At 37.1% G+C, this 22241-nt stretch overlaps 1 protein-coding gene across 5 annotated transcripts in view; it reads left to right on the forward strand.

Annotated features, from left to right (window-relative positions):
* The window catches only part of diaph3 (diaphanous related formin 3), a 261365-nt gene that overhangs the window by 159887 nt on the left and 79237 nt on the right, over positions 1 to 22241 (forward strand). For all 5 annotated transcript variants that reach the window (XM_031897113.1, XM_031897114.1, XM_031897115.1 and 2 more), the window contains 2 exons: positions 8104 to 8228; positions 10143 to 10307. In XM_031897113.1, the coding sequence (XP_031752973.1) occupies positions 8104 to 8228; positions 10143 to 10307 (290 nt within the window). The remainder of the gene's footprint in view (positions 1 to 8103; positions 8229 to 10142; positions 10308 to 22241) is intronic.

Here is a 22241-nt window from a genome sequence, read left to right on the forward strand (position 1 = left end):
TTAATAATATTTGTAGTATTACACCATTGTCTCTCACAGCACATACAGAGTATGGGTCTTTATATTCTACGTATACAGATAAACAGTTTACCAGAATTATTATTAATATTTGATAATGCCTTAATTTCATGCAGCGCTTTTCAGAGCTAAGGGATACAAATACAAGATGAAACAGTTAACATATACAGACAAAAAAATTTCCAAAAATTATTCACAGTTACTATTGGATATTGTTAGGGGGAGGGCCCTGCTCGCAAGAGCTTACATTCTAAGAGGGAGAGGAAGTAATACATATGGATTCGTATTAATACATATTAATCCAGCTATCCCTCTGCCACAGCCAAATATTCCCAGTGTTGGCCAGACTATTCCCCTCATACCAGTTGGTCACTGCTGGAATTAAACAATAAAGAGTGTTTGTCAGAAGAAAGGGAGCAATGGCTTAGATATGATAAGTATGCATGACACTAAGTAAGTAGCATTGCTTTTTTTCTGTAATGAGGAAATCCCTTTCAAATCTATAATAAGTCAGAAGGGATGGAGAAGTTACTTGGAAGATATGACTCATACCCAGTGGGCCATAGGTGGCCATACATGGGCAGCTTTAAGTTGCCAATTCGAGTCCTTCAGAGTTGGTAGCTTCTCTGCCCAGGTATGGGGCACCCTGACAGGCCTCCCTGATCTAAGCTTGGCCAGGTGTCGATAAGGCAGGTTTGTCGTCGGATTGGGGGCCACGTCACCTCATTGAAGCAGTCTTTGGTCCGAGGCCCCTATGCTCATTCAGTCAGGGCCAAATGATCAAATTAGTCCAATTCTACAAGCAACACTTCTGCATACCTTAAGGTCTTGTTCTGCTCTTAAAGGGGATGTAAAGGCAAAACTTAATAATTGTTAAATGCATTCTCTGAATCGCTCGAATTTTGCTCATCTGGGAAATAATTTCAGTCTGTGCATATCCACTCTGAACTTAATCAGCAGGTGGCTCCTATTTCCTGCTTTTCCCAACTACCAATAAGAATAGTGCAAGCATGCCTCTTACTGTGTGCGCCTCTAGGTGAGCGCTCTGCACGGACTGACAGACACGCCTGCACGAATCTAATTGGCGGCTGGTAACAGAAGGTCACAGCCAGCTGGCCAGTGGGAACGCACGCAGAGCTCAAGCAGGGGAAAAGCTGACAAATAAAATGTGACCGCTTCAATCTTGCAAACGGTGCATTTAGCAATTTTAACTTTTACATTCTCTTTAAAGTGATACTGACACCATAAAATTTCTTATAAAAATATGAACCTACTTCCAAACCTACCTATAGGTCATGTTTTTTTCCTAAAAGTCCTGTTTCTCTACATAAATCCTACTGAATATCCTGAACCCGACTGTCTGGCAGCCCGATTGTAGCTTCTCAATCTGTCAAAAGGACTACATCATAAACTCGGAGGATTCAGCTTGCCGTTTGCTTAAAAAAGTTCCCCCTCCCTCGCATAGCATCGCATGGCTTGATCTTTCCGTTGCCTGCCTACTTCAAAGGGCTGTGCCCCCTCTCTGTTCTTCCCACGAAGAATTAAATAGCAGACCAGCTTAAGCTTTCTCGTGCCTGCCTGCCCCTTCCCCCACCCCATTACACATAGACAACGGAGCTTAGCTTGTCACACACCGGCTGAAAGCAGAAGGGGCGTTGCAGGTTTGTGATTGGGCATATTTATTCACTTGGGGGCATTTAAATTAAAACCCGGAAGAGGGGAACAAACATGGCTGCTCCGTGGGTCTGTAATTCGGGCTACCATAATTATGAAGCAAAAAAACTTATATGCATATTTAGTTTATAAGGAATTTAAAGCTGATACAAATTAAAACACAACAGCAATTGTAACTTTTTAAGTGGCTGTCAGTATCACTTTAACCAAGACTGGTTTAAAACTCTTGCTCCATTTAAGTAGCAATGCACCATTAACCCAGGCATATTCTTTGATAATGCCCTGGGCACTATTCCAAGCTTTACATTTTTTATTTATTACAATTTTTGCCCCCCTGTCTGTATAATTATTGTATTATAAAAATATGCAATGCAGTGTGCTAATATGTTAAAATATTAAATGAATTTAAATTACAAAAGTGCTCAGTAAACACAAATTTATTTTGGGGGGGATTAAGTTCAATATAATAACTACATTTTATTTATATACTTTATTATGTTCAAGACAACTTGCCTGCTTAGTAGCTGGAGACAAAAGTCAAATGCTAATAATTATTTTTTCCATGTGTATTAAAGGATATTCGTTCTGTAGTGCAAAACAACTGCACTTAATCTGTCATAATTGATAACTGGCATTGTGCCCAGAGATTTCTAATGTAGTGTCATCATTTAAAATTGGGACCTGTTTTCTAACTGATAACTAAAGGCCTGTTAGTTTGGCCTCTGTAGAAGGAGTAAGGGACAAAACAACTGTAATACATTTCAGATCATTCCGTTGTGTGCCAGTATTGCTTTATACAAAGTAGATCTTGCCAGACAAATGTATTGACTTCTACAAGAATATAAGCAGAAACCTAAACCTTTAGGTTGCAGTAGATATGACTTTTTTTTTTATTGCATTCAGTATAGTACTACACAGAACGTCACTGATTAAATTAAGAAATGCTTGCCTCAGACATACTATTTGTACTAAGAGAAAGGCTGAAAGATACATTACAAAGAGTTGTGATAAAAGGAACATTTATGAAACATGAAGACCGACTGCAAATTGTATTACTGTCTACATCATACTAAAAGTTAAGTTAAACATGAACTACCTAAAGTATATCCTTGAAGAAGAGGCATTTGTGAGGAAACATGATTACTCTTTCTAAATTATTTACAGAACATTATGGACAGATAAAGGGAATCTTTTTTTTTTCTTTTTAAAATCATTCTTGAGGTTTACATAGTAATAAAAGACAACACTTGTTGGGAATAATTTTTAGTTAGAAATAAAAACATGACACACAGTCCCTTAGATTTTTATAGAATTTTTTATAGAATTTCTCAGTGACGTTGATGAGGCTGTGCTATTCAATGTTGACATAGCTCATTCTATTAATGCCTTCGAGTAGGGGTTGTATGTCTTCTTGCACAGGCAAACTATCCATTATAAGTGGTAGGGTTGAACTAGGACATTTATTTTTTTTTCTTTTCACCCATGTAATTATGTAAATGTGTGACTTAGAAAATTGACTACTTTCGTTGTTTCTGATGAAGTACAAACAGTCTATTCCTAAAGCCTCAAAATGTTTACATTACAATTACAGGATATAGTATTACATTTTTCATGGAAATTGTATTCAAGCTGGACAATAGTTACTGAAAACAGTATATCTTGGACTTTGATAAAATGATTGACAAGTATTATTACTATAATTTATTTTTTGCTATCATTTTTGCTAAAGCTGTTTTTCAACATCCCTTAGCATATTATGAAAATTTGTCTCATGTCAGCTGAAGATCTTTTTTTTTTTTTTTAAATTAAAAAGGCATCAAACTTGATGTTAGGGTGAATGGTGCTAAATCTTTCAAAGAAGAAATGCACTGTTAATTAAACATTTCCCTCAAATAGATCATTAATAAATAGGGGGAGAAAAAAAGCCAAGTATTTGCCCAGGTTTGTACAGTTTTAGATTTACCATACAATTACATTACAATGTACATAACAACAACATAACTGTTGTCATTTCCTTTGTTGGTAAACTTTGTCCTTTATCTTTGTCTTTGGGATAACTTTCTAGTCTGAAGGAACTCTCCCCAATCTTAACTCACCATGTTAAAGATTCTTTGCTGGGAAGTGACATTTCTCTGCTAAGATGCTATATCCTCTATATGTATTCACTTTGTGGGAATGCCTTCCCTCAGCATTACATTACTTCTGAAGTCACTTCTCTCAGTAATTTTCCATGCATGATTTAAATGTTCTTGTTTATTCATATTTAAGAGACATAAGTGGCCAAAATATAAAATTAAAAAGCACTGGCAATTTTCCAAATATAGTATGTGTACTAGTAATACTTGCCTTATGTACATGTCACTTTACCAGTTTGAGCTTATTGTGTTGCTAATTGTGTGTTTTTAGTGGCTGTACTAATACGTATTAGTATGTCAATTACAAAAAAAAATTGTTGGGTAAGCATTGGGCCTCTTCAGATTTTCTTACAGATCATATTTTTTATTAAGGCCCCTGGGATGTAGTATATCCCTAGACAAACTTTGCATCACGGGCATTTATAACTAATATGATGTTTATGCAGTTTTTTAGTTCATAGTGGAGTAAGGGACTGTCTTTACACCCCCAGTTTATTAAGCTTATATTCATGTACAAAAAATTTGGGATACATTTCAGTCTCTCTAATTGTGCTTGTTAAAATCATGAACCCTGGAACCAGTATATAATAATTTCCATTGTATCTTTGTGTTTTTCACACTAGTTGGGTGTGTTTATGATTATTGTTCCTGGGTTCATCTGCAAGACCCTGAGGACCTCTAGTTTATTCTCCTACAAGTAGACTCCTACAACTATAAGTCCACTGTATACATTGTATGTAATAGTGGTGCAAATCCAAAGAATTACTTTGGCTAGTGATTACACTATAAAAGCTTTTCAGGGCACATTGTTAAAACCAATCAGTGCAGCTTTACAATAAAAACTGTATATGTGCATGCAAATTGGAGTTAACAGCGTGAGTGAAAAGCCTATTGATAAGCACTTTGGTTTGCTTTGCCGATATATGGAAATTCCAACTGACACTTTACAAACGAGGAGTATTTCTATGTATAAGGAGGCAGGGTGTTTTTAAAGAATAATAATGGAATATGATAGACTCATATTTTTGTAACTATTTTTAGACAATTCTTCGTTGGTGAGTACTATAAGCCACGTATTTATGTACTTTCAAGACTAATAATAACAAGATTAAGGTGAACATTCTGTGTTAATTTCTCTAAAAATGGTGTGTAAGTACTACATTGCCTACTGTGTACTAAATACTAAGGTGTATTTTAAACCATTAAGCCCCAGCAACATGAGTTATGTGTGACTGAGTGGAGAAACCATGTAACTAACCGTTTTACTTTGGAACTCTAGGAGCATTTTTAATCATAATCATTCAACAATGTGCATTATGTGCAACTGAGTGGAAAATGCAGAAGGCATTTTATATGATTAATTCCCATTCCAACTCTTCTAAAAGAATAAAAAAATATTTTTGGACAGTGTGTCCATAGAGCATGGGTGACAAAACCCTATATGCGCCATTGCCCTTAAAGGAGACATATTGGATAAATGGGAAAAACGCTAATTTTGTAGGCAATTATGAATAATATACGGTGCTGGTTTCCCTTTGTGCTAAAAATTCAACCTATCTGTAAAAATGGCCCCTTTATTGGAGCTCCCTATAGATCCTATCACTTCTCCGTTCAGTGTGAAATGAAGAGTGGGTGTGTCCTAACGGTCCCTGCCAGAAGCACAGTAGGAGGGGGATAGCCAATCACAGCCCTGCACTCACACAAGCAAAGACAGGCTTCAGTTCCCTATCAGGTCAGCCTAGCTGCTGGTTCCTATCCTACAGTGCAGTGTAAGGAGGGCCGCCGGTTCCCCTGCACATCCAGAGAATTCAGCCAGCAGGAAGTGGAACAGATGGGCGGGACTAGTGGGGTTTTGGGCGAATTTCTCAATAAATCAGTCCAAAACACAACTTTTTTTAGCACAATCCTTCTATATCTAGAGGAGTATAATTCACTGGTACATTCATAATTTTTATAGGATATGTCTCCTTTAAACCCCAGCTAGTTTTTGTGCCAGAATCCTTACCCTATAGGCTTGTATAATGTATTTAAATTAATGTACACAGCCTTAATCTGAGCTTTGGCAATTATTATGTTTTTTTTCTCTGTGTGTATGCAGACAATGATTATACATCGTCATTGTAGCAACTGCCAAACTCTAGTCTAGGTTAGTCTTATTGCTGAAAAAAATTCCTGGTCAGTTTTACACTATGGGTTAAATTAAGTGGTCATGGCCTTTGTATCTGTTAGATGTGCTATACAAGTCCTGCTGTTTGTGTATATGTGTTGGTTTTTTCCATGGATTTATTGTTATTGAAATACTTCTGTGCACTCTGTCTTTGGTTCTTTTCTTTTTCCCCCCCTGGAGCAAGAGAGGAAGCACTTTTATTCAAACCTGAGATATAAGGCACATCTGAAATACTCAGTACTTTAACCATTCTATCAAGGATCCAGGACTTAATGTGAGAGTATAATTCAGTTGCACTCTCTCATAAGCCTGTGGACTTTTTCCTCTGCAGATACTATCATTAACCTGCCAACATATAAATTGTCTTCTGAGCCTTGAACTATTGCGTTGCAAGAAAAAAATATTCTCACTAAGAAACATTTTATATGCCTGAACCATAGTTTGGGAGGCTTGTTATGAAAGGGTTTGCAATGTTTATCTTTTGAGCCACAAATATAATCTTCTGACCAAGCGCTTAGTATTATATAAGTTTTATCCTATGAATGTTTTGTGTATGGTGTTTTTTTTTCCCCTTCATTTCATTTTTGTATAATTGACACATTACACACCGAAACACAGAAAATCCAGCAGAAAAGATTCAAATACCCTACTTAATTCATCTCAACAGATTACTGAATTAAATGCTCATACATTTAATCTTTGATCTTTACTACACAAATCTTTAAGTGGCCTTTTTCTTTATATGCCTTAAATACCAAACGTAATGTATAAATGTTATCTTGATTTGAATTTTAATTGCGAATTTTGAGAACAAGGAAAGAATGGATTAACTGTTTTCTTTCTGATTCAGTTTTATGCTATTGCTTATGTTAGATAAACCAATAATATTGTTTCTGATTTCCAGTTTGAGACGATGATGCTTTTGAGGTAAAAGCCTTTACCCAAAAATCAACATTTATGAAATGTTTGCATTGGTTACTATTTTTGATATATAGAATTAAGGTGTGTTGTTGTTAAACGTTTGAAATTACTCTTCTTGGGCTATGTGACCATTCACTCACAGGCTAAATGTTCATTTACTCTCTTAGCCCAAATGCTGAAATACAAGGGTTCTTTCTTTCCAAGTCATACATGTACCAAAATTTTACACTGATCAGTCTTTGTGCTAATAGGCCACATGTGATCTAAAGGCATAGCAGGATAGTCAGACCAAGGTGTCTACAGACACCTTGGTCTGCATTGAGCACTGAAATTGTTAAGCTGAGCTCAGAAGAGGAGGTCAGGAGAAAAAACATGTTTCTCCAACAGTGCACAGCTAGAGCAAAGTTTCTGTGAAAACCAGCAGATCTGAGCATGCTCAGTAGCCAAGAGTGAAAAGTCAATTCATGAGGGAGGGGTCCAAGTGAGTTACAGGAAGAAAAGGAATCCCAAGTGATTAAAGGAACAGTAACATCAAAAAAATTAAAAAATGTATCAAAGTAATTAAAATATAATGTACTATTACCCTGCACTGGGAAAAGTTGTGTGTTTGCCTCTGAAACCCTACTACAGTTTATATAAATAAGTATAGCCATGAGGCAGCCATTCATGCTGGGAAAAGGAGAAAAGGCACAGGTTACATAACAGATACGGTAAAAGACCATTGTATTCTGTAGGGTTTATCCATTATCTTCTATGTTACCTGTGCCTTTTCTCCTTTTTCCATCTTGAATTTCTGCACCCGTGGCTACACACCAGGGTTTATATATAAACTATAGTAGTCTTTCTGAGGCACAATCACAACTTTTACCAGTGCAGGACAACAGTACATTATATTTAAATTGCTTTAAACACTTTCATTTTTGGTGTTACTGTTCCTTTAAGGCAGCCGTAATATACTATTTTTTGTGGATGGTTTACTTGTCCTTAAATGAAATCAAAATCCTCTGTTTAGCACATAGAGGTTTTACTTGTCTGCATATTTAATGTAGAATAAAGTTAACTAAAATACTGATGGCGCATTTATAAGTTTTACAGTACCAGTGCTTATATTGCAGACCTATACATTTTACTATAAATCCAATTTATTTTTATTCCAAGTTAATAAAGAACCGTTTGCTGTATTCTTAGTCTCTGCAGAGAACCTGGAAAAGACAATGAAGCAAATGGAACGGCAGCTTCAGCAACTTGAAAAGGATTTGGAGACCTTTCCCCTTTCTGATGATGCGCATGACAAGTTTGTGACAAAGATGTCCATATCCTTTTGACAACTACACGATGTTTGGAATACCGGTTGAATAAGCTGGAGATTTATTTAACATTTTAAATGTTTTCCCTAACCTTTAATATCTTTCAGCTTTTCTGACTTGAAGGATGCAAACATTTTAGACCCAAAAGCTGCTTGCTGAGAGCAATAAAAAAAATGTTGACTTATACTGCGGCTTGCAAAATAACCAGGTATTATATAAAATACTCCTCTGGTATGTTAAACATTTAAAAATGTTAAAAAAACAAGTGCCGTGTTTGAAAATACTGCTGTAATCTTTTCTGCTCCTCTCAGTAGCTTCCCACTAAAATGACATACTACATATATTAGAGGACAATTAACCTGAGTTAATTACATTTGATACGTGATTACTAAAAGTTACTATACTACTTCTGAGCTTTTATTGAATTAGTCCAAATCAATTCTATGCAAGGTAGTGGCTTGCCTGCAGGCAGCATTTGTGAATGTTTTATTGATCTTCTTTTTGAATACTTGGTCCACTCATAATGTTTTAGGCTTATGGAGTGTTTCTGAGTTAAATATTACCCAAGCATCTCAATTTTTTGGACCCTTTATAGGAAATGCCCTCAAAATTCTAATTAGTTAGGTCCCTTCCTCTTGATTGGCCATATTACTGGTAAGAAATCACTGCCTTTCAAAGGGACAGTTCACTCTCTATTCTTGCCTGTTCTAGTATACAGCTGCTGTATACAGCTATTGTATACAATTTGGGGGGGTCGTATTTCTCATTTAGGTGCTTCTATAATTATTGCTTCTCTATAATAATTGGCCTTTCCATATTTCACAACTTGATAATGGATCTATACCTGTAGTTAGTTTTTATCAGCTCCTTTGTAGTTTGTTGGGATGAGGAAGTACTACATTTTAGGCTTCATGTGTTTTGCTTAGTGCAAGAAATAACAAAACTCATAGATATTTGCTAATTAAAACAATAGGCTAAATGTATGTTCAGCACAACCCTGTTAATTGAGCTTGTGTTGAAAAGAGGTGTATACTGTCCCTTTTAATAATCTTTGGCTCAGAGAAGACAGTGATTTTTCTGGATGATGTTTATATATGGTTTCTTCTTTGCATGGTAGAGCTAACTTGCTTTGTGCATGAAGCAGCAAACTCTGTTCACAGATAGTAGTTTTCTAAAGTATTCTGAGCCGTGCACTAATATTCAATACAGAATCATGTCTGTTTTTATTGCATTGCCACCCGGGGCTAAAGATCACTGGCATACAATATTGGCTTTTAGCCTTGTCTCTTGCCTACAGAGATTTTTCCGGGTTCTATGAATCAATGATATTACGATGTTGTATGTACCATAGATGATGTTAAATATTTTCCCATGAAGTGTACCCCTCCCGATCTTTGCTTGTGAGAGATCCAGCCTCTCTGGGATGCTTTTTTATACCAAGTCTGGTTACTGACCTGTTGCTAATAAGTAAGATATTCTACTGGGGTTTTTTTTTAAGCATTATACAACTTTATATTCTTTGTTCCTCTCCTTGATGTTCCAGTTTTCAATGAATTTTACTTTGTGCATTGCCTGTTACCCTAGTTTATTTCTAAATTCTACCTAGTAGTTTCAGTGTGTCAAAGTGTTCAACCTGGAAGGAAAAATTGTGCCACTGCTAAAAATCATGTAACTCCTTGGTTCTTATATTGAGTAGAGATTCATTACACTATCTGTTATATCTAACATGGGTTTTAGCATACATTAAAATTCCACTTAGTACATGCTCTCACAAGCACCTTTTCTCCAGATGAAACAACCCCAACCTTCATAGTCTTTCCTTATAGTTTAATTCCTCTATCCCTTTTACTGGTGTAGTTGCATGTCTGTGCACTCTCTCCAGCTCATTAATATCAAACACTTTCCTTAATAAACTTGTACGGTTTTGCGGTGTATGCAAGAGAGCAGTTTAAGAAGCTATCACGGATGTACGAAAACATGGACAAACTCTACCAAGGACTTATGGAGTACTATGTCCTTGATTCTAAGAAAGTTTCAGTGGAGGAATTCTTCACAGATGTAAATAACTTCAGGACAATGTTTATGGTATGTATTTTATTACTAGTTTATGATCTTGTTTTACTTTATGGCAATTGTATCATCATTGTTTCAGTGTTTCTTCTTTTACTTATTTTTGTTCAGTTTACTGTATATGTGATTTAAAGATGAAAAATGCATGTCTTTATCAGGTGTGATACATTAAAAATGTTACGTGTTGCTCCTGCAGTCTTGCTTCTCTTTTACCTCAGGAAAGATAGCCTCCATTGTACCAACAGCTTATTGTGCTTACTTCCCCAGTGGCCCATAAGTTATGTCAGACCCGTGCCCACATATACAGCACAGATAGGATACAGATACCACATTTTTAAATAGAACACTGAATTCAGGGTTTTTTCTATTGCCATTCATCAGATATGATCTCCTTATGTGCCTGAACTATACCACTTCAGAACTAAAGAAGATGCTTTGAGAATGAGAAGGCACAAACTTACTGTTAAATGGGCACTTCATAGTTCCTACTATATATTCGTACTCAACGTTTGGTGCTTAATGCTATGATTAGGGCAACTGATAGATCAGTGGTCCCCAAGCAGAGGCTCGGAGGCAACATTTTGCTCACCAACTCCTTGGATGTTGCTCCCAGTGACCTCAAAGCAGGTGAGGCTATTTTTTAATTTCTGGCTTAGAGGCAAGTTTGGCTTAAAAAAAACCTGGTGTGCTGCCAAACAGAGACTCCTGTAGGCTGCCAGCCCACATGCAAAATTACCAATGTAAGCCTTATTTGGTACCCCCAGGTATCTTTTTGATGATTATCTTGCTTCCCAACACTTAACAGTTGATCATGGCTTACGGGTAAAAAAAGGTTTGGAGATCCTTTTTGTAACCATAATTACACTTTTTGTTATCTAGTTTTCATTTCATATGTCCATGTCAGAGTCCTACTTTAAGATAATTTGCATTATACTTTGTGTCTGTATGTGTATATATGGCTTCCGTTTTAGAAACTGTAATATCCTTAATACATTATGCCTGATAATAAGATGTAACTTTTAAATAACAGCTTGCATTTACCTTACATAAAATGTATCATGTTAACAAAAAAAATTGTTTTTTCTTCTACTCTGTATGTATGGATATCTACTGTGCATAGCTATATAGATAGATAGATAAACTTTCTGTTCAGCCCCTATATTTTCTGCTGCAACCAACTAATTCAGATTCTTAGGTGAAATCAATCGGTGACTCACAGCATGCATGTTTTGTTTACAGCTGCAAAATAAATTCTTCTGCTAGGGAACTTGTCCACCAACAACAGTAAGAGAAAATAAGAAAGGTTGTTTGTGAAACAGAGTTAATAAACAGCCAATCCAGCTGTATATTTTATCATAATTACATTTCCATAAGCAACGTGTGTTGCATTCTGTAGATCTATCAAATTACATTGCAAATGTAACTAATATGAATGTGTTGACCTAGTTGAAGCATTTCTTAACCAAGAAGTATGAACTGTTCATACATCTGTTTTGCCATATATTGTGCTCCTAAGTGTTCTGCTCTTATTATGTTAGGCTGAAAAACCCAACATACTGTTCTTCGACTTATTCTTCCGCTTTCTTATTATTATTCTTAGCGCCCCCAAAGTGGGAGGGGCCAACAACAGCCAATCAAATTCTACCCATTGACTTTAATGGGGAAATTGAAACCGCTGCCAATCTTACAGCTTTGAGACTACACTCCTCACATACTCATGGGCTCAGCCTGAATGAAAATATGTTGATTGTTGGATGCCCAAAAGTGGGTGGAGCTGTGAACAGCCAATGAGATTTTACCTATTGACTTGGTGGAAATTCAACCTGCTGCAAAACTTACAGTAATAACACCAGGGTCCCCAATCTTTTCACAGTTGGTCACTAGCAGACTGCATTTTTAGTTTAGAAAAGTGGGTGGAGCCACAAACAGCCAATCAGATTTCAACCATTGAATTTTATTGGTTTGATGTCAGGGTCCCCAAACATTGCACAGTTTGTTGCTGGGTGACTACATTCCAATTTTACAAAAGTGGGCGGGGCCAACAACAATCAGATTTCACCTATAGACTTCATACGTTTAAATTTCTGCCATTCTTATAAATATTAATGCTAAGGTCCCCAAATTTTGCCGAGTTAGTCAACAGGTAACTGCGGGAGTTAACTAAAAGTGGGTGGAGCCACCAACAGCTAATCAGATTTTACCTATTGGTTTTTAATGGGGAAATCAACCTGCTGACATTCTCACAGTATTAACTCCAGGGTCATTATGGGGGACTGCATTTTTATTTTTAAAGTAGGTGAAGCCACCAACAGCCAATCAGACTTCACCTATTGAATTTTTTTTGGTTTAAATTTAAAATGCTGCCTTTCTCACACTATTTATGTCAGGGTTCCCAAACTTTACACATTCAGTCACTGTCTGACTACGTATTTAGGGTTAGGTTAGGGTTTAAATTTCATTGGTTTATATTTAAACTGATGCCATTATTTAAGTATTAATTACAGGGTTGTTAAACTTTCCAAAGTTAGTCATTGGGTATTTGCCGTTCAAAGGTAGGAAAAATGGGCGGTGCCACCATTAGCTTACCACATTTCACCTATTTACTTTCAATCGTTGAGTGAAAAATGCTGTCGGTCCCACAATTTTTATGCCCGAGTCCCCAAACATTGCAGAGTTGGTCACTGGGGGACTGCAGTTCAAAAATTGGCTGTTAGTGGCCCAACCCACTTTTCCTATCACAATTTACCTGTTGATTTTATTGGTTTAAATTTAAATTGCTGCCATTCTTTAACTATTAATCCCAGGGTCCCTAAACTTTGCAGAGTTAGTCACTGGGTAACTGCAGTTCCAGGTTAGAAAAAGTGGCCAAGGCCACCAACCGCCAATCAAATGTCACTCGTTGATTTTCAGTGGGGAAATTGCTGCCATTCAGACACTATTAAAACCAGGGTCCCCAAACTTTGCACAGTGGTTTTTACTATATAACTGTGGTTCAAGGTTAGGAAAAGTGGGTGGAACCAACAACAGATCAGATTTTATTCATGTTTTTCAAACCAATGTAACGCTTTTCTGACCCAATTTGGAATAAACCCAGGCTAGTAGTGAATAGAGAGCATGGGTTACATTTGCGACACTTAATACAAAGGGGTGAGCCTCCGCTATATGGGAGAATCAGGATGGAGCGAGGGTGTAGTGGAACTACAACTAGCTGAGGTGTGGTGTGCAGGTGGTAAAAGATGGACGCCAGAGGATTCTTGTTGATCAACTATAGTACAGTTTATTTGGACAAAGGCACAACTTGATAGTGCAGCAGGGTTATACTCACAGACACAGCAGTGTATGATGTCACAGATAGTACAGCAGATGTGACACTTTAGGCACAGAATAACCCACTTGGAGGATGCACAGCGGATTAGTTGACACCTGAGATATAGACCGTTCAGAAGGGAGTGTTCCGGCCGACTGTGGTCCAGGGGAGAGCTCCTAACACTGGTACCTGGTGTCTAATAAAACCGGTCCCTAAAGAACGACTACAGAGCCGGGGTGGACTAAACCCTTTGTTACAACTCCTGGTTGGGGCTATTGACTGCCCTTGCTAAATAGCCTGACTACAATCACCTCTCCTAGAGGGTGCTATAATTGAATCTGTCTGTGCTGGCTTTACCTCGTTCACGGGGCCCTGTCCCCGACTTATCACTAGGGTAGGTGGTCCCCTAGGGTACAAATGGCTTCTGGGCCTATGTTCTGGTCCAGGCTCAGTTGGGATCTGTCCAGAACACAGCATGCAGCTAAAAGAGGAAGACACTCCCTTGTGCAAGACACTATATAGTCTGCCAAGGGGAGTGGTCAACCTGGGCTAAACCTATAGAGGGCAGCCTAATAACAGTAACCTGATATCAGAGGGCTCTGCCCTATAACAATACAGATAAGATAAGGATAAGGGATAACACCATAGGGAGCTTAACCCTATGGGTCCCTACACCAACATGAAGTTTGTTCTCAAACTTCCCTTTCTAGTTTTTCTTATTAATAGACATACCAAGTTATTTTGTGAGATTACTATTACAGAGCAATCAGGCACAGACTGCATAGCATCTAATTCATAGGTACTCATGGGTCCCCATGTGATCATGTTGTTCGCCTGAAAGCTTAACTTAACCCAATATTATAGCCTTCTTAATTGGTATCTTAGCCTTGATCATTCAGAAAGGCCATGGTTTTGGCCCAATATGTTGGCTAATGGACTGTCAAGACGGCAGAGTCAGTAGTCAGTAACTGCTCATGTATTACCATCTTAAGTCGTTTGTTGTCTTTTCACATTAAAATGTTTTGCCATGATCAAACGGTAGGTGCTAATACTATTTTAGAAAAGGCAAACCTAATTAGGGTGATATAATACATTTTTTTGCCCCAGGCAAAGCTCCAATATGCACTACATACTGACTGGTTGCTTTGAGTACTAGATGTGCAGCAATATTTGCAGCTACTCTATCCATCATATTTATTTCTCTATGGTAGATGGAGTTTACAGGAGACATTTAGGAGATTAGCTTGAATTTAAGATAGAGGTGGCTTTGGCTTATCCTTGTCCTAAAATACACCAAGGTGAAAGAGAAACTTGCATTTATAATTCCACTATAAATGTGATTTTAGGGATTTTAGCTACTACATCAATATGCAGTAAAAATCATAATCCCTCATTTACCAGCTCGTTTTTGAAACGTAAAAGAATGTAATATTTTCACTTGCCATCCCTTTTTATTATGAACAAACAAACAAAGCAAGTTCAGCAGTTTCTTATGAAAATAAAATGAAATGTATTTTCTAGCTATGTAAGGTATTGTGTAGCTTTGGAGTAAGTTTCACGGAACACCATTACTGGAAGAGTCACATATTTGTTTTTTTTCTTTGACAAAATATGGCTCTATCAATACTCATCCTGCTTTTTGTTCTGCTTATAAGGTTTACATGAAACAGGGTTACAAAAGTCAATAATATTACCTTGCTGCCTTAGTCACCTCATACAAACACTGCATGTGTGAAAATAATTTAAAATTAACAGATCCCATTTTTAGAGCAGAAAATAGTGTTGTAAATTCCTGTTTCCAGGAAATTCAGACTAAGTAATTTAAAGGCTTATGTTTGTCTATGCCTTTGACTGCATTGAACACAGTTTTTTATTACTATTATTCTTTGCAGATATAGTTATAATCTTATGCATATTTATTTAAAAAAATACATAAATGGCAAATTTGCACAATAGCCATCCTGGGAAGGTCGTCAAAAAAGCTTTCTACCCTGTCAGTAACACAAAATGGACCTTAGCCATTCTTCATAAAAAATAACCTTCCTACTTTCACACCAAATAAGCTATTAATATAATTTTCTGCCATACATAATTTACTGAGAAGAGGATAATGCAGACACACTGTTGGAGTTCATAGAGCTCACTGTGTAATGTTAGCTTTATGTGAATAAAGAATTCACAGGCAACAAAATTCAATGCACCATCAAGTTACAAAAACACAGGAGGACATAGGATTTATTAATAATACAGGCTCTTGATGTCTATAAATGGAATATAATAACACATATTTCAAAATACAAAATCGTCATGTTCCTGATTTTTTTTTTTAATGTAGAACTTTTAGTTTTCTGATTTGAGGCTTAGTTGTCTACAGCCATAACTTTTCCTAGATAAAAATATCTAAACATGTTTATAGAAGAACTGTTTTTAGTCTTTAAAATTAAAATAAATCTGTTATGCATTTTTAATTATTGTATGCTCCTCATAATCCTTTTTAATTTAACTCTAGTAGACTAGGTATAGTATTCTCTGCTTTGAGGTTTTGTGCTTCATTTTTGTTACATGTATTATCTGCACAACCTTTTAGGGCTCTGGCACACAGGGAGATTAGTCGCCCGTGGCAAAACTCCCTGTTCGCCATCCCACCGGCGAACATGTAAGTCGCCGGCGGGATGGCAGACGCGGCGGGGCAATTTTAGGAAATTGGCGAAAAAGACTCGCGAGTCTTTTTCGGCGATTTGCGCAAAATCGCGCCGCCGCGTCTGCCATCCCGCCGGCGACTTACATGTTCGCCGGTGGGATGGCAGGGGTAGGCAACTCGGGGAGATTAGTCGCCTGTGAACAGGGAGTTTTGCCGCGGGCGACTAATCTCCCCGTGTGCCAGAGCCCTTAAAGTTAATCCTGTTAAGATATTGTATGGAGCAAACAATAGAATTCATGCATTCTAGAATTACACATTCTTCCAATGTCAGTGTATGTTTGTATATAGAACATTGATGACCAGAATGCAGAAAAAAAGACATTTCTCACCAATCTATGCCAACAGTCATTTACACAAATAGATACCACCTATTACCAGTATTCTGGCTGACAAATTGTAACGTAGCAGGGAAAGGTGGTTTTCATTCATCTAAATGACAGGCGACATGGTGGAGTATGTGCTATTGTGTGTGCCATTGGCCTAAGCCTTTCTGTGTACAAATGAAATAAAGTTAGAATGTGCTTTTTTTCTATGCCTGAACAGGAAATTATTACTTCTTATTTGTTTTGCTGATTGGCTGCCAGGGCAGAAAAGAAGGGGTGGTGATATTGTTCCAACTTGTAACTCAGCAGTAAAGTGTGACTGAAGTTTATCAGAGCACAAGTCACATGACTGAGGGCACTTGGGAAGAACATGTCTAGCCCTGTGTGAAACTTCAAAATTAAATATTACAAAAAAAAAAATCTGTTAGCACTTTTGAAAACCAATTTCAATGCAGGATTCTGTAGGGGAAGCTCTAATAACTGATGCGTTTTGTAAAAAAAAACGTTTTCCCATGACAGTATTCCTTTAACCTGAGCGTCTCCGTAAGTGTCAGATGAGGGCAGATTTACTAAAACTCTAATTTCTAATTTTTTTTTTTATTTTAAAATTTGAACTTGTTTCCATGAATGTCTTACATTTACTAAAAAATCTGAAATGAAAGCGCTGAAAAAGTTGAGAAAATTCAAAATTTTTCGACTTGTCACATGAAAACTGCAACTTTTTCGAATTGGAGCACAAAAAAACAGCATCAAATGTCTGAAACCTCTAAAGTTTTGAAGCAAAAGAAGGATCCTCCAGGGAAGAGAAGGGACATCTGTCATTGACTTCTACATGATCTCGGCAAGTTTTAGATGGTGAATTGTCGGATTCAGATTTTTAGCCGTTTGGATACACAGAGTTTGCATATAAATGCTTTTATGATGATAGGGGAAAGTGCATTTTGAAGTTGAGTATTATAATATGCCTTTCTCTTGAAATGCTGCTATTAAGGAACAGTAGAAGCAGAATTGAACAGCGTGACTGCACAGTATGAAATTCCTTCCAGCTGTGCACATAATTGTAACAATGTAAGTTCCAGCACAGCCTATCAGCAGCCGTGCTAGAAACCATGAAAGAACTGAACAACTCCCACCTGTAAAAGTTCAATTTAGAAGTTCTGTTGAGAGGTTAAGCAGCATAACACAATCTGTAGCTACCATTATAACTGTTTGTGTTCAGTATACAAAAGACTGGCATTCAGACAAATACTAATTAGAATCCAGGATTTGGTGCAGGCCTAATTTAAATGTAGAGGCATCATGGTTTCAGTCATATTGTCTAAACTTTCTTTGGGACAATATAAACCAGTTCTTGGATGTGCCGTGAACATATATTTAATGGCAAAATAACTTCAAGGCTGAGGAGTAACATGTGCTCAACTGGCACTAGAGCACAGGAAAAGTCCCAGTATGCAAGGGATATTGATCCCACATAAACATGTTCTGCACTGCCAATTAAAATAAAAAATCTTTATTAAAGCACAGTTAAAAAAAAATAATACCAGCCCCACAGATAACGGCCTTACACATTTCATACCTACATGCTAGTTCTGATAAGCAGGCCACTCTTGGCTAATTAGCAATTAATTTAGCTGCATTTTGCAGAGTGAACTGATTTATGTGCACCTGTGCATACTTAGAACTCTTACTGCCTATGACTTTGTACAATGTTGGTATGAAATGTGTAAGGCCGCTATCTGTGGAGCTTTTTTTTTTTACTGTGCTTTAATAAAGATTTTTTTTTTTTTTAATTGGGACTGCAGAATATGTTTATGTGTTGAACATATATTTAGCCTATTTTTAATTAAGAAACACTTTTTTTCAGTTGTACTGTACACTTAAAGGAACAGTAATGCCAAAAAATGAAAGAGCTTTAAAGTAATAAAAATATAATGCACTGTTGCCCTGCACTGGTAAAACTGGTGTGTTTGCTACAGTAACACTACTATAATTTATATAATAAGCTGCTGTGTAGCCGTGGGGGCAGCCATTCAAGCTGGAAAAAAGGAGAAAAGGCACAGGTTACATAGCAGATAACAGATAAGTTCTGTAGAATACAATAGTGTTTTATCTGTTATCTGCTATGTGCCTGTGCCTTTTCTCCTTTGAATGGCTGCCTCCATGGCTACATAGCAGCTTATTTATATAAATTATAGTAGACTTTCTGAAGTAAACACACAACTTTTACCAGTGCAGGGCAGCAGCACCTTATATTTTAGTTACTTTTATACACTTTCATTTTCTGGTGTTACTGTTCCTTTAACAATCATAATTCATCCTCTTTCCCCTTAATCTGGAGTTTATTTAAAAAGAGATCATTATGTCAGTGCAATAAAGCACCTCCATTGCCACAGCTTTTGTCTTTGTCCCTGGTTAAGAAATAAGGAGGAGTTCACTGTACTGGGATTTTAATTTAGAATTTGATAAACTACCTTCTCCTTCTCCCACAATTTTTTTGAAGGACCAAGAAAGTTTGAAAATCACAATACTTTGAACTCAAATTGGTTTTTTTTATGCAAAATATTGACAAATATATATTGAAAATCTGAGGAGAGAGTATAAATAGTCCTTAAAATTGAAATTGTAAATGCTTTGGGACATAGTGAAAAGTTAGTAGCATGAAGCTTGTATAAATAATTTACAGGTGTAGAGGCCAATGGTTTTTAATGCACAATTTTAGGTATAAACACCCCACCAATACTGGGCCAGTTGCATTAACAATAGACTTGCAAAACATTAAAGAGCCTCTCTATACCCAGGTTCACATTTGGTATGTCATACCGGTCTTATTACCTTTACACAATGCCTCATGCAGTACAATGTATCCCCTGTCTACCTGAAGATATTTGTGCACAATTGCAGTGCATCATCTCTGTGCAGTGACCCCCTATAATATTTACAGATAAGGAAAACCTTGCACTACAGTTTAAATCCAGGGTGCACAGTATGTATATTAGGATTAAGTAAATAGTGTTAAAGACACGAAGAGAAACTGGCACACCTGTTTGGATTCAATAAAATATAACCTTTATTCCTATTCGCTCGGCCAAAAAAAAAAAATATAGGATGGCCGAGCGAATAAGAATAAAGGTTATATTTTATTGAATCCAAACAAGTGTGCCAGTTTCCCTTTGTGTCTTTAACACTATCTACTTCACCCTTATAATATTTGTCACACATACATACATACATACATACATACAAATCTAGCACTTTAAAAGAACATTTTACAACATCACAGAATGTTAAACAGCCCAACTACTGACACTGGTCAAACTTTAACCATGTATTACATGTATACTGATGCATGTAAATCAAATTATACAGCTCCCCCAATGTGCAAAACAACACACCAATAGTGGAACCAGAGGCCTTTAGGCTACTGCTACAGGTAAAGAAAAGACTGATACCGTCACCTAATGCCCATGTGGCCAGTAACTGACACGAATGGCATCTGCCAGTCACAGTGAGCATAGACTTATTTTGCTCAGAAGACATTTTGCTACATCATACATTCTGTGGCTGAAACCAACCCACTGTGCACAGTAAAAGACGAAATTCCTGTCAGTTACTGCACATGGACTAGTGGATCTGTTCACAGTTATTCCAGAAGCAGAAAAGGCCCTAGACTAATGCCACGTCAGGCTGATTTTTGTCTTGCAGATAAACACGTTTCATTGCCTCCGGTGACAAAATGCACAAGTATACATTCCGGTGCCAATATCTGCTTTATGTGCCTGCACCTTTGCCAATGCTGGGGCTTTCTATACAGGCACTGTGTTAGACTGAGAAGCAGCCTCTATGCTCTGATCAGGCTGTGTTTATTCCGGTGTAGCCGTAGCCTTAGAGTAGTGACTGCAGCATACGTAGCTACTTTGCAAATTCAGAACAGATAAAAGTCTTTAGGCACTGTATTTGACTATATGCTGTACTGCATACCCATGACACCGAAACAAATTATATGTGTGCAAAAGAAAAGTACAATAAAAGAGTAGTCAGAAAAGCATTCATTTAGATCACTGACACCCATGGCATTGTTCTACTGGCAAAGAAAAGGCCAACACAGCTATCTTACCTCTCCATGAGTTTGGTTACTGAAGAAAATGTTATCTGTTATCTCTGGGCCCTGTGTGTGTTGCATCATCAGGGACACTTCTACTAAATTCACCTAGAAGGGCTTGTAAGTTTGCTTGATCCACAAAAGACATTTACTTTAGTTCTAATGCAGTTTGCTGCCCATGTCTGCATACAAACACCATATAAATCATAAAGAGAACTCATTTGCTCATTGTAGTTCAACAACCTGCACTTGTCCTTGACATTTTTGGTGCGTGTCTATAGCAATGACAGTTCCCCTATAATTACTTTTATTGAGTCTTGCAATAAAATGTGCAATTTTATTTTGATCAGTAAATGCAGATATTGTCAAATACAGCACTTTCTCTTTGACTCTGGGCAGTTATGTCCGTATGCCATTTGGCCCTTCATATACGATAAGACCACAAAGTGCAGTGTACGGAAGCACGCTGTGGGAAGATTAAATATTTATGTGCACAAAATTGTGTCTACCTGCTGCACAGGTTTGATGTCATGTAGAAAGGGAAAACACCAACTGTGCAGAAAAGAAAGCCTTGTACTTCTCTGTCATCAACCACAATCCAGTTACAGAGACAAGATTAAAAGTAGTGAGGTTAGACTTCCCTCTGGGCTGAAGCATTTGCAATTTTAAAATGCATGTACTTACAGGCTGAAGGGATGAATCTATTTACAAGCACAGCTACAAAGGCATCCTAAAATTAATGATCTTAAGACTGCTTTATTTTTTAAGCCTTAATGCTACATAAATAAAAGGGGTGCAGGATTTGGCTCAAAATGCCATACATAAAGCCTATGTGTTTAATTGTGCTGATCAGTACTTATGCTATTTGCTAGTGTGCTGGCTGAGGGGCATATCCTGTCCTCATGCTGGCCATCAAAGGTGCAAGCTTCAATAATTTTAGAAATTATTATAGTTATTTAGTATAACTAATTAAGTTATTCTGTTCTTTATTATTGTGAAAATTGTCAAAGCAGCAAATGATAGAGAGAAATATCATGTTGCAACATATTTCTGCATTAAATTGACTTTAATGCATTTCTGGCTGTTCTGAGAGAACTTTTATTGTGCCGTAATTTGCAGTGCCCTTTCATACTACATTTTATTTCAACTCATGTAACGCATTTTTAATATTATTTTAATTCTGAAAGTTAGCTTTTTCTACCACATGCTGTACTGGTTTCTTAAATAGATGTCACAGCAAAAGAGGCATACAATTGTATCTTTTACGCAACATGCTGATTTAATGACTGCATTATCTGTTCTTCCTTTCAGTCAGTTTCCTTAAATAACAAAAGTGATTGTGTAGTACAGGTGGACATGTAGAAATGATTGATCAATGATGGGATTGTGTATAAGGCTGATGCCACACTTGGCGTTTTTCCGCTGCGTTTTTTCTCGGCCTAAAAACGCCACACAAGCCACACAGCCCCTGACTATGGTGTTTTTCAGCCTAGTACTGGTGACGTAAGCAAATCCCATT

This window comes from Xenopus tropicalis, chromosome 2, assembly GCF_000004195.4.
Source record: "Xenopus tropicalis strain Nigerian chromosome 2, UCB_Xtro_10.0, whole genome shotgun sequence".
Classification (NCBI taxonomy): Eukaryota; Metazoa; Chordata; class Amphibia; order Anura; family Pipidae; genus Xenopus; species Xenopus tropicalis.